Source organism: Amphiura filiformis, chromosome 19 (assembly GCF_039555335.1).
Source record: "Amphiura filiformis chromosome 19, Afil_fr2py, whole genome shotgun sequence".
Taxonomy (NCBI): Eukaryota; Metazoa; Echinodermata; class Ophiuroidea; order Amphilepidida; family Amphiuridae; genus Amphiura; species Amphiura filiformis.
Genome location: NC_092646.1, coordinates 55,299,706 through 55,318,684, shown reverse-complemented (window position 1 = coordinate 55,318,684; position 18,979 = coordinate 55,299,706). Strand labels below are relative to the sequence as shown.

At 34.8% G+C, this 18,979-nt stretch overlaps 1 protein-coding gene across 1 annotated transcript; it reads left to right on the top strand.

The window, feature by feature from the left end:
• The first annotated feature begins 4,891 nt into the window (after window positions 1-4,891).
• LOC140140661 (monocarboxylate transporter 9-like) lies at window positions 4,892-8,221 on the top strand. Its single transcript, XM_072162419.1, has 3 exons — window positions 4,892-5,201; window positions 6,677-6,820; window positions 7,593-8,221. The coding sequence occupies exons 1-3, from the start codon at window positions 4,892-4,894 to the stop codon at window positions 8,219-8,221; spliced, it is 1,083 nt and encodes a 360-aa protein (XP_072018520.1).
• Window positions 8,222-18,979: the final 10,758 nt, after the last annotated feature.

Genomic DNA, 18,979 nt, shown 5'->3' with positions numbered 1-18,979 from the left:
GAATGCATAATCTGTTTCATTTGGCAAAACAGTATAATACCTTTACAAAATATTGTGCTGTATTTGTCTGGAATGGCGAGTAGATCCTGCACCAAGTACGTATACTTTTGTTCACCGTAAGTTCGGTAGTGACGTCACCGTCTTTTCATACGCCAACAAAACGTTCATTATGCGCGCGATTCGATACTGCAACCAGTGACATACCCGGTAAGCACCTACGTCACTACCAAACTTGAAGCGAAACAATATACAGTAAGCCAAAGAATTAAGGTATCAGTTATGTAACATATGTTCACCCCTGTATATCCTAAACAAAAACAAATATGTCAAAATTAAAACAAACAGTCACTACCTGTACTTTTTAGCTCTGATTTAAGACCTTATTTGTTGAAATTGGTTGAGAATAAAAGAAACGGTGATCTAAAACCTAAGGAAGAAACGAAATCAAAAGTTGCAATTTTGTGTTCTAATCAATGAAAGCACGACGTTAGTTTTAACGCGCTAATCAACGATATAATGAACAAGAGTTTTAGAACAAGAGAAGTTTTCAAGACGGTAGAAAAAAACTACATAACAAATTCATAACATTTGATAAGAAAATAGGCTCTAGCCTCCCCTCCCACGTCTAGGCCAATTTGTGGACTTAATCGAATTCGTGCTTCTTAGCCATGTTAGGCTACCTAACTTGAAGTTACATGTAATCTTTGGATTCTAGTTCCTCTGAGGCTCTGTACATGCGATTTCCATCTCCTCGTAATATTTCTTGAACAGCTTCACTGATTTATACATCTGAATCTTTAATTGGATGTTGTGTACATTCATTTGCAATATCTGCTTCGGACAGCGAAGAACTTCTTTCCATGGACGCTAACATTTTTGCCATTGCTATAGCAAATTGATTAACTCCCGAAAATGTCAAGTCCTACCTTCGCGGATAGAAAAACACGCTTACGAAAGGGAGTACGAACTTTTGTCTCTAAGGATGATGATATCGTCATGATCGTGAATAGGGGGAACTATTGTCCGGTAAGATAGGTCATACTAGGGATAGGTCAATCTAATGGTTGTGTGAAATTGCGATTGACCAATGAATTTCGAGGTGTAATAATGTTTACTAACTAGGCCTATTCCAGGAAAATGCAGAACTATTTTTTGGATCAAAAAATATTACCTTGTTTTGTCAAATGAATCATAGCTAAATCCTAATCATTTGGTTATTTCTAACTGGAAATAAAAGTTAAATTATTAATATTTGACCAATTTGCATATTTAAGGGGAAAATAATGTTTTGATCCAAAAAATTAGTAAACATTATTCTATTCTATAGCAATATCTTGAAAACTCCTCTTGTTCTAAAATGGACGAAACTTGTTTACCTAGCACAAGTAGATAAGGCGTGTCCTTGGCCCCGTGAAAATCACAAAAGCCCATATCAATTGTAAGCTCTCTTTTGCAAAGTCATAGTTCAAAGAATTTACAACCTTATGACAAAACAGGCGAAAATAGTAACTTTTTGCACAAGATTTGCAATATTTAAAGAGAATTCTCGCTATTCGCAATAAGGGCGCCGCCAGCGGTTTGCGATGTAATCGTGATGTATCATGGGAAAAGGTCGACATCCAAGTCCGCGCAATACGAATATTACCATGCTATTACATAGGAACACGTGACAATATTTTTTAGTTTGTCAAAATAAAGGTGTTACACGCGAATCGATACTCAATAATACTTAATAATGTAATTTGAAATGTGCACAATTAATTTTTTCTCTATCGATTTGCGTGTAATACCGTTATATTGACAAACTAAAAAATATTGTCACGTGTTCCTATGTAACAGCATGGTAATATTCGTATTGCGCGGACTTGGATGTCGACCTTTTCCCATGATACATCACGATTTTCCCATGATACATCACGATTACATCACAAACCGCTGGCGGCGCCCTTATTGCGAATAGCGAGAATTGGCCATTGCTCATTGAAATGAAGCTAGTACGAGTATATGGACAAAATAAGTGTGCTCTTTCATTTAATGACATAAAATTTGCAAAATGTTGTATGGAACACTTGAGGTTTTGACTTTTAAAACCTACATCTTGGTCAAAAATTGTGCTTGAATAAGTCGTTTTCAACAGATTGTGATTTTTCACATTCGCGTTGCTATAAACTTTGAATTGCGTCATCTGTTGACGGAATGAAAAAAATGTTAGCTTTCGTTTGATATTTTAAAAAAGCTGATTGGATGAAGGTAACATTCGGGGTTTTGACAAAAACCAATCACAGATGCCGTATTTTCCACAAGTCACCAGCTAGACTCGCTGTGCTTGGACATTTCTGTGTGCTCGGGTGTATCGTGGTGGAAACTGTGCGTAGATCCCGGGGCGTAGATGTATTTATAATAGAATCGTTTTGTAGCCAAACCTTTTCCTATGTATATGCCCATCCTGCCGATAGGCTAGCCTGCGGGCTCAAATAGTCCCTTAAAATTTGACAAGCAGGATGGACTCAATGCCAAGGCTTTTGCGTAATATGTTGATGTGCTCGTCTGAAGTGCTCGTCAGTGAAACATTAAAATGAGTTGAAAATTGACGAGAGTCCGTTGACTTATTTTGAGCACCGCATATAGCACAGGGAATTTTAAGAACATAGCATGTAGGCCTATGTATACATGTTTAGATATAATTATCATGAATATAAGACGAAATCTTCAAGGCTTAATTTAAGAACAATGAAAACACTGCTATCTGTAGAATGATTTTGTATTTTGTGTATTTGTTTGTGTTCTAATAAAAGCCACAGTAATAGATAGAAGCAGATTATAGCAGAACATGAAGTCATCCCATAGTGCATTGCAAGTACAAATACATATATGGACCGCTATTATTTGCTTTCATTGGAAGGTGCATTGTGGAAGTATTCTGAAGTAACCACATTATTAAAGTGAATGTCCGAATATGGCAAAATAACAGATTATCATCATACGGAAAATACAAAAACGATTCTCTTATAAACCATCATGCGCACAGTTTCCACCTCGATACACCCGAGAACACATTTACGTCCTAGAGCTTCCAAGCAGAGAACAATAAGCAGTGAATGTCTCCAGCACAGTATTTGATTACACTACACGGTTGAGTGCATAGCAATGTGAGAGCTGTGGAGCTTCTAGCTGAAAAATGGGCCTCTTTTATTGTTTTTTGTCGAAACCTCAAGTGTTCCCTTAAGGGAACTGGAATGAGCGTTTTGAGCCTTTCGACAGCATTTTTTGTGGGACATGAGAGCACATCAGACCTATCAAATTGCATTCTGAATACGAAGAATGTCTTTCTGATATCAAATAATTTGCATTTTTTGAAATTCACGATATAATACAAATTTTATGACAAATTATTAAAATGTGATATTTTTCACATTTTGGAGATATAACATTCCTCGAAGTAAATTTTATAAATTTAATGATATAGTCTTAAAGTGTATGTAGCTGGGAGGAAAAGCCGACGATCAATTGAAAATGTTGACCTTTCATATTGAAGATATGGATTTTTTCCCAAAAAGACCTAACTTTTTTTGGTGTTTTGGGAGAAAAATCCATATCTTAAATACGAAAGCTTTTCATCCCACCTACATACACTTTAAGTATAAATCATCAGATTTATAAAGTTTACTTCGAGTACTGTTAAATATCAAAAATATAAATTTTTAATGATTTGCCATAAAATGTGTATTACATTGCGAATTTCAAAAAATCAAAATTATTTGATATCAGAAGGCCATTCTTCGTATTCAGAATGCAATTCGATATGTCTGATGTGCTCTAATGTCCCACAATAAATACTGTCCAAACGTTCATACCCCTTCCCTTAATCAAATCAGATTTGTTTAAATATCAAACGAAAGCTAACACCTCCCCCTAAAAACACTTTACGTCACTAGGTCAACGGATAACGCAATTCAATGTTATAGCAAGGCGAATGTGGTAAATCTGTTGAAAACTACCTATCCGAGCACATTTCTTTACAAGTGTTCCTTACCATATTTGTCAAATTTTATGTCATTAAATAAAAAAGCACACTTATATTGTCCATACACTAGCGTCACTAGAATGAGCAATGACCAATTCTCTTTAAATCGCAAATCTTGTGCAAAAAGTTACCATTTTCGCCTGTTTTTTCATACGGTTGTAAATTTAATGAACTATGACTTTGCTAAAAGAGCGCTTACAAATTGATATGGTAACAATGAAGAAACAAATCATGCTGGGAAGGCATATGATTCTCTACTGTGATAGCAGATAAACCTAACTAGAATAATAAACACTGATAAGAGATAAGATGCTTCCTTAAGTCAGAGAGAAACACGCGCACGCCACTTTTACCAAGAAAACGGGTTAAGCCGCTATAGTAAACATGGAGAAAACCCCAATGGTGCCCGCAATTGCGTCCTGATTTCTCTTTAATGCGCCCTCTATTATTGCATAATTTTAAACAAAAACATGCGTAGCCCAATTTGAATACAGCAGTCATTTTTGGGACTAATAAGCTAGTGGATGGATCTATATCGGTAATCTAAGAAGACACTTATCTCTTGACCATATGTACCGATCGACACCTTTTTCAGGCAGTTATCTCTCACGTTTTCGCTTTACACGTAGAACACACTTATCTCTTGACTATATATACCGGTCAACACCTTCTTTGGGCAGTTATCTCTTACCCGTTTTCGTCTTACACGGGTAGCGGGCTTCAAAAATTTTAGTAAAACGCAATTGCAGCGACGTGAATCTAGCATCTATTTCAATGTAACAGCCTATCGTAACTGTATACCGAAGATCAAAATCAAGCCTTCACATCATGACTGCGTGGTCTCAATCCCTGCATCAACAATGCTCGATGGAGCAATCGGCTGCTGAAGAAAATAATCGGAATGATCAAAACATTGACAACATTCTCAAATCTCAACAGTCTGAAGAAAAATGCCACCACCAGGATCAACAAAGCTCCGGACAAAATTCCTTTAAGGATTCGGATAAAAAATGGACTTATGTCATAATTTTGTGTTCTTTCTTGGTTACTGTTCTTACTCTTGGGTTTAAGACTTCTCTTGGTGTCTTCTACGACGAATGGGAACACTACTTTAATGTTACTAAGACCCAAGTTTCTTGGGTAACGTCTTTGAGTCCTATGGTCATTGGCATCACCAGTAAGTAGAAATTTATTTTAATATTTGAAGAGCTTATTTCCAAACCGTGTTTAAGTCCACAAACACATGTTTCTGATTTACCTGTGCAATATTGCAATGAGTTGTGATGCTATTGTATTATAATTTCAGTTGCACCATTACAAAGCAAACAGTTGATGGATGCACAGTAACAATACTGTGTGAGGCCTTTGGTTCCCAAATGAGAAAAATAGTCTGCATATTGTTATGCAGCATTGTTATGGTAAACAATGGCTTGTTGATGGTACAACTCATTGTTGCTAATGTCAAACTCGTCAAAGTAATTGTGATTGTATCACACAAGTAAATGAGAAACATGTGGTTGTAGACTTAATACGGTTTGGAAATAAGCTCTTCATTTATTCATTATTATTATTATTATTATTATTATTATTATTATTATTATTATTATTATTATTATTCTTATTAATAATATTATTAACAAAACCCTGTTCTATATGATTTTGATAATTAAAATTACAATTCTTTAAAATCGAACATTAAATGAATAGCCATTAAAAAAGTTTGGAAAGTTTGGAAAATGACAAAATAATTGAATTTATTTGAATCAATTTTAGTTTAGTTTAGTTTGTCACTTTGTCGTGCTTTAATTCTCGCGTTTCACAAAACGTTGCGCCGCCAGCGGTTGCTTTTGGCAGTCAAATTTTCGACTCCAGAGTCGACATCGCCGTTCTAGCTGCTATTAAATTTTCACGCGAGTGTGATAATAAATATGTTGAAAACAGCTCCACGAAGGATTCCCTGTGATCAATAGATAGAAAATGGATCTACTATACTTGTAAATTGTTGTTTTAGTGTGCATTCGCATGTAACATCATTATAATGACATTTAAACCCACAATGATGCATGTTCCTGTATTGTATTCGTATTACGCGGGCTTTGGATGTCGCCTCATTTTCCCATGATGCACTGCGTATTTTGGCCTCGACCCAGCGACCGCTGGAGGCGCATCGTATTGTGAAACGCGAGAATTGCACCAAACACTTGGAAGTGCTAGCGTGCTAGCATGCCGCGGTGTCTATCTCTGGATTGAATATAGCATCCCAGGGTACTTGAAGAAAGGTATTTGGAAGATTATCATACGTATGACAAGTAATGTGCACAATTAAAAACTAAGTTTATCAAAACTTTTTTTAAACGAGAAACAATGTTTGTCAAATGGAGAAACCAGAATATATTGAACTTGAAGGAAAAAAGAAACCATGTTTTTAAAACATGAAAAAACTGTTATCATGTATTTTCCATAGACAAGTACCGTATTGCACAATATCAGATTTAACCTAGTTTTTGCCGAGAAACTAGATATCTCGATCGAAATACAGAGTTTCCCTATCCAAAAAGTACGACTTTTACCAAAAATAAAAGCATTTTTTCCCAAACAAGTAGTGTACATGCATATTTATTTATTAATATTTATTTATTTATTTATTTACAGGTCTATTTGCAACGGGTATATCACATGTGTTTGGCCCCCGACTGCCCGTTATATTCAGGGGTATCATTGCATCAGCTGGGATTCATGCTAGTTCGTATTCTCAGAACATTTTCCATCTCATGATTTCGCTTGGAATAGTATCAGGTAAGTTCTACAACAGTAGCGTTCATCGCTGGCACTGTGGATGATTCAAAACTTTATATGTAAAGGGTGGCAAATCTCGTAAATCTACGAATCTAGAACTGCAAACAGTCATTAGGAGCAACTTGAGCAATTTATTTTATTTTATATATAAACGCATACGAAGATTCTTATCATTTGATTGGTCAATTACTATTGAATATTTTTGCTACTAATAGAAAAACACTATTGCACTCCGCGCCAGTACAATAGTCCATGTTCAATTGCACTGGCGCGCAGCTACCATGGCAACGCTGACAGACCCGCGCGTATATCGCGAACGGAGACTCGCCAATTATAGGTGTGGGTGTCGATTCAAAAAATAAATACAGTTTGTAACATATTTGTAATTCATTTTTGTTTTCCTGGTGATTTATAAAATTAGGTTGTTATATAAAACAAATATTGAATGTTTTTATTCGTTCAATGGAAAGAATATTTTCATTCGGTGAAATATGAACTGTTCCATTCGTAGAATGGAACAATCCATATTTGACCTCATGAAAATATTCTTACCACTGTACTCATCAACATTCAATATTTGTATACTAACCAATAAAGATCGTTAAAGCAGTGCACATAATTATGTACTTGTGTATACTTTGATATTATTTTGAATCGAAAGTATAAACTACAACAACATTTTACTTGAGATGGAAAGCTATGTAAAAAACTACTTACAAGCAGGATTTTGTTTACTGAAGATGTCTTTTTGTTTTGTTTTTAAACCTTTCAGCTGTTGGTATGGGATTTGCATTTGCGCCCTCAATAGCAATTCTCCATCACTACTTCGAAAAACGATTCAACGTTGCCATTGGGATCGCCATTGCAGGCTATAGTTTTGGCGACTTGATTTTCCCGCTTATTCTTCAGCCAATGATCCATGAATATGGATGGCAGGGGGCGCTGTTCATAATATCGGCGTTGGAACTCAATCTTGTAGCGTGTGGATGCGTAATGAAACTCCCGGACAAAAATAATCAAAACCTCACGAATGCTGTTAAAAAGAAACCTGATGACGTCTATGACATAAATTACGAGAAATCAAACACTGTTTATGACTTTGACCAAAGTGATTTGGGTAGCAATGCAGATATTATCCGTTACTTGCAAATAGATGAAAGTAACAGCAAAAATACTGTTGAAGTAATCAATGAAAGCTTTGTAAGCAACGAACAAATTGAAGAAGATCCAGCAACAAAGACGACGGAAGTAAAAACAAACAATACAGAAATATTACACAATCTACACAATGAAATTTTATTTCATAGGCAAGCTTCCAAGCTGATTCAAGACTTTCGTCAAAAAAGTACCGCCTGTTGCGTCCACTGCGTTCTCCAGTCTTCCTCCTTATGCTCGTCGTAATGTTGCTTCACGGTATAGGATGGTACGCAGTTATTGCTAATCTTGTGCCTTTTGCCATCGCTCACGGTCTGCAGGATATCCAGGCTGCTCAACTGCTTACGTTTATTGGAGTAGGTTCTCTTGTCGGTTGCCTCGCCCAAGGGTGGTTTATAGATGAAGCTATAATATCAAGTGATGTTGCGAAAACTACATCCCTTGTTGCTCTCACCATTATCACCTTTGGGTACCCGTTTTCGTACGACTCCTACCCGTCAATCGTAACTCTTTCAGTGTTTTATGGGCTCGCTGCTGGTGTATCATTGCCGCTTTTCTTTGCCTTAGTGAAGCATTTACTGCCATCAGAGGATCTCAATGCGGGCGTCAGTTTGGTCATTGTGGCAGAGATGTTAGGAGATACGATCGGTGGTATAATGGCAGGTATGTATATAAATAATTCTTAGTTCCCAAAGTTAAAGTTGAAATTTAAGTTTAAATTTAAGTTGAGTGCCTCTCAGGTATTAAAGATTTACTGTATAAAGTTTGTATTTACCGACAGACGATCAACAATTCTCGCTATTCGCAATAAGGGCGCCGCCAGCGTTTTGCGATGTAATCGTGATGTATCATGGGAAAATCGTGATGTATCATGGGAAAAGGTCGACATCAAGTCCGCGCAATACGAATATTACCATGCTATTACATAGGAACACGTGACAATATTTTTAGTTTGTCAATATAACGGTATTACACGCAAATCGATAGAGAAAAAATTAATTGTGCACATTTCAAATCACATTATTAAGTATTATTGAGTATCGATTCGCGTGTAACACCTTTATTTTGACAAACTAAAAAATATTGTCACGTGTTCCTATGTAATAGCATGGTAATATTCGTATTGCGCGGACTTGGATGTCGACCTTTTCCCATGATACATCACGATTACATCGCACAAACCGCTGGCGGCGCCCTTATTGCGAATAGCGAGAATTATGTATAGACCAATTTGATAACTTTGTGTTTGGGTAGTACAAAAATAAATTCGGTGCATGTCAAATTGTTACTCTTGGGCAATTCGAGAATTTAAAGGTCAACGTTTGCCCCGGACGTTTACATAGTAGGCCTACAAAGTCTAAACTGGTCACACAGATTCACAAAAAATCTTCCCTTTTCCTTCCCGAGTATGAGTCAAAAGTTAAATACTTGGCCTTTCAGATATTGATGAAAATGCTCTGAAATTGCTTGCCCTGTCATAACAAATAAAGAATAGTTTCTATTACCTAGAAATTGTTATCATGATTAAACCAAAAATATGCTGTTACCCATCGAGTGCTTACGATGTTGTCCTTTTGTTCTATGTCACCTAGGTAGCAAAACATAATATATAGTAAGTGCAAACTATTCTTTATTACAATTTTGTGCCTGATAAAATAATTTGAGAAAATTTCTTGCAAAATCATAACAACTTTTTTCTGTTTTGACCCCTGTAGAGCCCAACATTTTACTGTTGGCCTTTTTCGCTCAAACGCGGGGAGGATATACTAAACTATTAGTTTCTGAATCTTTGTGACCTGAGGATTTTGGCCACAATTTGACCAGTTTTAAAATGTTATCCCTATGTAAACTTTGCCCGTTAAGGCATACTTCAATAGTATATTGATTTGGCTGCCTCGACCAACAATACAAAATGTATATAAGAATAAAAATTTAAAAACATCACCACGTCCACACATAACTTTATATGACCAGTAGTTGTTCTGGTTTTTTTTTATAGCGCAAGCTTAGTCGTTTTATCTCATACTATTTTGTTACCAATGGTTGACAATTGTTTTCTTCTCTTCTAGGTTTCTTGAACGAGATATTCGACAACTACACAGCATCGTTCTTCTTCGCTGGGACAGCCATTGCTTTAGCCACACTTCTACAACTTATTGTTTCGTTTTTCAAAGGGCGAAAAACAAAGAACAACCAAAGAAGATCATACAAATTTTCTTCATCATTATATGATGACGGATTCAACGAGAGTGTTGTTTCACCAAGCAATAAGGAACCAAATGTGTTTTTTATTCAGACAAACGACAAATAAGTTCCTAACTTGTTCTTCGAGCTTCTTCGGGCCCTAGACTATGAATAGTATGCCCTAGCTTACACAGTTGCTATTCGGTTAACTGATATTCATATTTCTATTCACAAAATTCAAGATGTGAAGTCACCATGAGGGCGTATGTTACGGCGGTCATCATTTGTCTGGGGCGGTCATGGGCCATGGCTATTCCAGAGAGATTAATTGAGGATCTAGAATGTATTATTAAGATATCATCCACACTTTGCGCTTCTGCAGCACAAGTACACTTTGTGCTCCTGGAGCACAGGTTATTTGTGCTTTTGGGGAGCACAAATATTATGATCCGGGAGCACAGGAGAGCTTTGTGCTCCTGGAGCATAGAGGTTAGTGCCACAAGGGCAGAAGGGTTACGGTTAGGTTAGAGCTTAAACCTTGTTATTTTAGACTCCTCAACACCATTAAAAGGTTTTATAAAATACACTCTACGGTGTCAAAAATATTAATTTATTCAAGAGCACTAAGTGTTGGCGCTATAGTTCAATTTTACATTCTAAATCCTCAGTTGGTAATTATTCAATGGAGCTCAACTGCGTAGCTCTTACCATGGAAGTATAGTGCTCTAACTATGTAATATTGGACCAGAAAATCATCAAATAATTTCGATAACAAGTTATTAATACAACCGTCACAGTTTATTATTGTCAATTATGTATCCCCCCTTCCAAATTTAGCCCCTTTTAAAACAGCTGGTCTGTTCTGTGTAATCCCCCCATGGTCTAAATTTTTGTTTGGTATTATTAATTACATGTATTTCTAATGTGCAATATTTGATGTTTTTTATATATATATTTAAATGTTTCTCGTGTGCAATTATTCTAAATGTAATTTGATGTTTTTACAATTCCTAAATGTGTCTTTAAAATGTTATTTGATGTTTTTATACTATTTAAATCAAATTGTAAAATCCATGTAATTCAGCCATTTGGCTGCAATGTGTTTTAATAAATATACTATACTACAATTGTCCAAAAGGATAGGAAATTAGAAAACGGAAAGTAAAGAAGACCTATAGAACCGACAGCTACATAAATATACAAAAACATATAGGACATTATATGATTAGACATTAACTTTCATTTTCTCGGCCCGGCTGCGATATTTTATTTTCGTACATCATTTTTGTAAAATGTTGTCCTATTCCGATTTTGCATAATTTAACACGTAATAAAGCACAATTTTTCCCAATAATATCGCGGTACGGCTCGGCCTCTTTTCCACATGGAATTCGTATGGAATTAAGAACAATCGCTTTATAATCTCGATATACGATGCACAGGATGGGATCACAGAACATTATTGAGTTTCATACTACATGTACTACATGTATTAAGCAACTGTTGTCTGGTCTGATAGTGATCATGGATAAGAACGGGCAGTTAGAATATTTAATGCGCTGCGTGCTAGCCAAGGAGGTTAGATAGAAAGGAGAGGAAATATATTACGTAACGCATATTGTTCCTTTGTGCCTATTTGAGTTTCCGAAACGCTATTCATCGAGAGTTACCTTTTCAAAATTAAGATTATGTTGATAATTATGTATGTTGATATTTGGAAATATATACTTTTATTTATGGTCATTTGTCTGCCATCTCTTGGAACTATTACTACGAGGGATATGTCAATAAGTTCCCGCAATCATTATTTCGAGGGTTTATCTCCACTCAAGCATGACTTTGATGACATTTACTTATGATAAATACAAATTTGTACCTTTGTCTTTCAAAACAAATGTGTATTAGGCTGCGTTCACATAGAAGTATACTATTCGGGTATACGGTGCACGTTTTGCAGGTACACGCGTATATAGTTAAATCGAGCAAGGCAATTTCATAGTACCGGGTCACATAAGGCTACGATCGCATAGAAGTATACTATTCGGGTATACGATGCACGTTTTGCAGGTGCACGCGTATAGATTAAATCGAGCAAGGTAATTTCATAGTACCGGGTCACATAAGAGCTATTCGAAAAGGCCGTATACCTGCGTATAGTATAGTATAGTGGGAATCGCGCATGTTCGATTTTAGTGCAGCGTATACCGTCCAAATTTTAAAAACCTAAACCATATGTGGGCAAATTCATTTTTTAATAGATGCACTATCTAATTCTGCACATTATGACACCTCATTGAATGCAATGTGACCTCAAGAAGTAAAGTTACAAGCATTTGATAAGACGAAGAAAATGGGTAAACTGACATATTCGCTATTGTTATACGAAATACGCTCATTCGATCAGGCTGAGTTCACATAGTATACTCCTATATGAACTCAGCCTGAACGAATGAGCGTATTTCGTATAGCGAATACCGTATACCGTATACTTCTATGTGAACTCAGCCTTAGCGACATAGAATACTTGATTACATGATGACATTAGCATAAACCAGAGAAGATGTAATAAAGAGGAGGGTCAACGGAATTATATCCTTGAGATAATCCCGTAGGTAATCCTGTCGCATCTATTCATAGTCCTTTATTCTCAAGTAGTTAGACATCCACTTGAAATATCCTATGATGTTATGTGTGTGACCGCCCATGGTTGACCAATTTTCACTTCAGAATTGAAAATATTTCCCATGTTTCTATAATGAATTTGTTAAAAAGTATGAAACGTGTGTGTTAAGGACCTGCTGCTTGGATGGGATACCACATGTGGGTAATACAAGAAAGAAATCGAGTGCTGTAAAATTTCCCCCCAAATCCACCGTTTTTTGTAAATATATAAATTTCTAAAGAAGAAATTTTTAGGATTTTTTAGAGAGGTGATGATTGTTGATCATTTCTATTTTATTATTTTATATATTTTCCTGTCATTTCCTGTCATTTCCTGCCAACCTAATAAAGATATTCTGATAATTGATAACATTCTTTATCTTAAATAATAGAGTCTGAAAGTGGCAACAAGTAGCAAAAATTACAATTTGCCATAGAACTTCAGTCATATTTTATCTGAAATCTGACTAGATGACAGGGTCTGTATGCATGCTGTGTATAGCATGATGACATGCACACACTGACCTATCCCTAAAAGCAGTTAGCTGCAACTTGTGTATCACACCCATCCTGGGTTCAAACCCTATTGTGGTATTCTATTGTTAAGCAGCTAAATAGGGTGATTCATCATTTACTTTGAGTGTAAGGCTAGCTTCAGACTCCGTATTGTACGTACAATATTGTATGTACAATACTTTTCGTGACGTCAAAAAGTATTACACGTGCAATAAATATACGTGCCACGACGAGTTGAATCAGATTAAATAACGCGCTATAACCCTGACGGTTCATTGTTTGCTAAATCCAAGCGAGGTCACCAGAAAATCTATGCAAGAGAAATTTCTAGTGCTGCTGATGAAAAATCCTTGAGTGCGTTTGGAGGTTTTTTCTGCACTTTACCAGTAGCCCTAATAAATTCATAAAACAATAAAAATCAAATAAAGATTTAGGGCAAATGTTTTTACTCACTGTTCATCTGATCCACTTTCCCAGGAAACTAAATACCGATACTCCTTAGTTTTCCCCTGACTTTCCAGACATAATTATGAGTAAACATCAAATTTAATGTTTACAAAACAATCAAATATATATATATACATTCTTTTGCATTTTGTACATAAATATTGATATCAATAATGTAGGCCTACATACATTAGAAAGGGGGCCTAAGAGTATGTCTATTTTTAATCATATACTAATTCCGCCATGCCCAAACATATCTTATTATGAAATCGTGTAATGGAACCCAAATTCCAATCAAAAATAAAAACAAATTTGTTATCAAATACACTAGGCCTATACATTGTATTATAGGAATTTAATAGATGGTTCATTTTAATAAATAAATAGATTAACACGGGTAATGGACAAGAAATATTTGGCAATACCGGATTTACCAGAGAGCCAGTGGATAAAGAAATTAATTAAAATTAAAACAAATTAAATGAGAAAATGAAAGCAAGGACATTTGGCGAAGTATTGTTTTAGAATTCGAAGGAGTCCTAAATGTTATCCTGGCCCCAGGACACTGATTAATGTAAATTCGACCCATAGTTATTTTATCTACTTTTGCCAGCATTCAACCTGTTCAATGTGATTTATGCCTATTTTTAATAAAATTCCGAAATCTGACGTATCAACGTTGTATCGTGCACAAATTATGATTCGAGACTATTTCATTTGACACGGTTGTATGGATTTCAGAAGAGCGGTCCTATAATAGATATCGATTAGAGAATTACAGCAAGAGGCTTTGAGATGGCCGTAATCCTCTTGACCATCAACCAATCAGAGAAACATATTTCAGAAATATATTCGTAAGGTGCGCTTCAGACTCCGTATTGTACGTGCAATATTGTATGTACAATATTTTTCGTGACGTCAGAAAGTATTGCACGTACAATAAAAAGTATGTACCGGGAAAATATATATTTTGCCACAATCATTGGTTGCTTAATTGATACAGGTTGCCAAATTTCTAAGAGTGGTAAATTTAGTGCAGTGTTCGTGCACGGAATGATGAACATCTTTTTATGTCTTCTTGTATTCAACTGTACTTGAATTATTACATAATCAATGGGCACCTTTAAAGTTAATAATATTAATACTGATATTAATATAAAAAATATTAAAATTGCAATGATAATATAAATGGCACATTCAGTTCTTATTCATTTATTTATCTATTTATAGATTTATTTATTTAGGCCTATTTGTTTATTTATTTATTTATTGATTGATTGATTGATTGATTACTGATTGATTAATTGATTTAGAGATTCATTTATATTTAGTCATATATTGATTTAGTCAGTTTCTTAAGTATTATTTGTAGGCCTATGTATTTATTCTGGTTTTGATTTTATTGATATTGATATTTTTATTATTTTTTTGGCATAGCATTTGCTACATTATAACACATTGTGTTATGAATTTGCAACACCTTTTTACATGTTGATATCGGTGAGGCATGTTATGATGGTGTATGTTATAGGCCTACCTATGATCATCACAATACATCCATAAACGTGTTAATGCAGTAACCGTAGCTTTATAGGGCACAGGAGCCCCCCCAATTGATCTGAATTTTAGAAAATGCATAGGAAAACTGCCCAAAACGGCTTGTGTCCCTCCCCCCTCATCAGACCCGGATGCAACGCCTTCTATACTTTTTCATTAATTATAGGCCTATTAATAGTAATGCGTTGAGATCTTAAAAAGTAATATCCGCCTTTATTTCTTTCTTTTTGAAATGATATACTCGTTACAAAAACAAATCAGCATGGAAAACATTTTTTTTTTCGTCAGAGGCAGATATTTGGTCTAATCAGTGTAAGCTACAAAATAGACGATCTTTTAAAATCATTTTTAAATGGCTTTTTTTTTTCAACCTTATTGTTTGTATTTGTAATGTTCACACAATCTGACAATGTCCCAACTTATACATAATGTGAATCGAGCCATTTAACATGTGCTTGTAGGACAACGATTTTGAATTAAACATGTTAATTGTGATATCTTAATTCCCCTAGAACACCACAGTTAAGCGTCCGAAATTGTAAGTGGGTTTTCTTTTATTTTACCTCATTATTTCGTTAAAAGTACTCGAAAACCCTCCTAAGAGTTGTTACTAATAAATATTTCATAATTTTGGGCAAAGAATAGCCAAATAGTTGACCGAAATCGTATATTTGTACCAATATTTGACTGAAATCGTATATTAGCATTACCGTCCCAAATTGCTGCTAAATGTGAAACGAGATTACTTGAAATATATATTTCAGAGTTGAAAGAGTTTCAGCTATACGAACATATTTCTGAATATGTCTCTCTGATTGGTTGATTGTCAAGAGGATTACGGCATCCTCAAAGCCTCCTGCTGTAATTCTCTATTCGATATCTATTATAGGACCGATCTTTTGAAATCCATACAAGCGTGTCAAATGAAATAGTCTCGAATCATAATTTGTGCACGATACAACGTTGATACGCCTACCGTACGTCAGATTTCGGAATTTTATTGAAAATAGGCATACATTACATTGAACAGGTTGAATGCTGGCAAAAGTAGACAAAATAACTATGGGTCGAATTTACATTAATCAGTGTCCTGGGCCTGGGTAACATTTAGGACTCCTTCGCATTCTAAAACAATACTTCACCAAATGTCCTTGCTTTCATTTTCTCATTTAATTTGTTTTAATTTTAATTAATTTCTTTATCCACTGGCTCTGTGGTAAATCCGGCGGTATATATTTCTCGTCCGTTATCCGTGTTAATCTATTTATTTATTAAAATCCTGTAATCACATGTATAGGCCTAGTGTATTTGATAACAAAGTTGTTTTTATTTTTGATTGGAATTTGGGGTTCCATAGATTTACAAGTGGTCTGTTTTTACACGATTTCATATATAAAATATGTTTGGGCATGGCGAAATTAGTATATGATTAAAAATAGACATACTCTTAGGCCCCCTTTTTTAATGTTTGTACATTATTAATATTAATATTAATGTACAAAATGCAAACGAATGTATATATATTTGATTGTTTTGTAAACATTAAATTTGATGTTTACTCATAATTATGTCTGGAAAGTCAGGGATAAAACTAAGGAGTATCGGTATTTAGTTTCCTGGGAAAGTGGATCAGATGAGCAGTGAGTAAAAACATTCCCTCTAAATGTTTATTTTATTTTTATTTGTTAATGAATTTATTAGGCCTACTGGTAAAGTGCAGACAAAAACCCAAACGCACTCTAGGATTTTTCATCAGCAGCAGTAGAAATTTCTCTTGCATAGATTTTCGGGTGACCTCGCTTGGATTTAGCAAACAATGAACCGTCAGGGTTATAGCGCGTTATTTAATCTGATTCAACTCGTCGTGGCACGTATATTTATTGGACGTGCAATACTTTTTGACGTCACGAAAAATATTGTACATACAATATTGCACGTACAATAAGGAGTCTGAAGCGCACCTAAGGCTGAAACTCTTTCAACTCTGAAATATATATTTCAAGTAATCTCGTTTCACACTTTGGCTTGCAATAAAGCCACGAAGGGGCGGTAATGTTCATATACGATTTCAGTCAAATATTGGTGCAAATATACGATTTCGGTCAACTATTTGGCTATCCTTTGCCCAAAATTATAAAATGTTTATTAGTAACAACAACTCTTAGGAGGGTTTTCGAGTAATTTTAGCGAAATAATGAGGTTAAATAAAAGAAAACCCACTTACAATTTTGGACGCTTAACTGTGGTGTTCTAGGGGAATTAAAATATCACAATTAACATGTTTAATTCAAAATCGTTGTCCTACAAGCACATGTTCAGATTGTGTGAACATTACAAATACAAACAATAAGGTTGAAAAATAAATAGCCATTTAAAATGATTTTAAAAGATCGTCTATTTTGTAGCTTTATGACACTGAATAGGCCAAATATCTGCCTCTGACGAAAAAAAATGTTTTCCATGATGATTTGTTTTGTAACAAGTACCGTATGTCATTTCAAAAAGAAAGAAAAAAAGGCGGATATTACTTTTTAAAAACTCAACGCATTACTATTAATACGCCTATGATTAATGAATGAAAAAGTATAGAAGGCGTTGCATCCGGTTCTGATGAGGGGGGAGGGACACACGCCGTTTACGGCAGTTTTCCTATGGGATTTTCTAATATTTCAGATCAATGGGGGGGGGGGGGCTTCCGTGCCCCTAACGCTACGGTTACTGCATTAACACGTTTATGGATGTATTATGATGATCATAAGTAGGCCTATCATAACATGCCTCAACGATATCAATATGTAAAAAGGTGTTGCAAATTCATAACACAGCGTGTTATAATGTAACGAATGCTATGCCAAAACTTTAAAAATTAACAAAAATATCAGTATCAATAAAATCAAAACCAGAATAAATACAAAGGCCTACAAATAATACTTTTAAACTTTCTAAATCAATATATGACTAAATATCAGTATAAATGAATCTCTAAATCAATTAATCAATCAGTTATCAATCAATCAATCAATCAATCAATAAATAAATAAATAAATAAATAAATAAATAAATAAATAAATAAATAAATAAATAAATAAATAAATAAATAAATAAATAAATAAATAAATAGGCCTAAATAGATAAATCTATAAAGAAATAAATAAGATCTGAATGTGCCATTTATATTATTATTACAATTTTAATATTATTAATATTAGTATTAATACGACGTATTATTAACTTTAAAAAGGTGCCCATTGATTATATAATAATTCAAGTACCCTACAGTTGAATCATGGTAGGTATTATGATACCTACCATGGTTGAATATAAGAAGACATTAAAAGATGTTCATCATTCCGTGCACTCACTAAATTTAGAACTCTTAGAAATTTGGCAACTCCGTATCAATTAAGCAACCTATGATTGTAGCAAAATATATATTTTCCCGGTACATACTATTTATTGCACGTGTAATACTTTTTGACGTCACGAAAAGTATTGTACATACAATATTGTACGTACAATACGGAGTCTGAAGCGCGCTTAACGGTCTCACACATATTTTGTTTGAGGATAGCTTGATCAACCTCCTCTTTATTACATCTTCTCTGCATAAACGCAATAGCATTATGGACACTGTCTGAT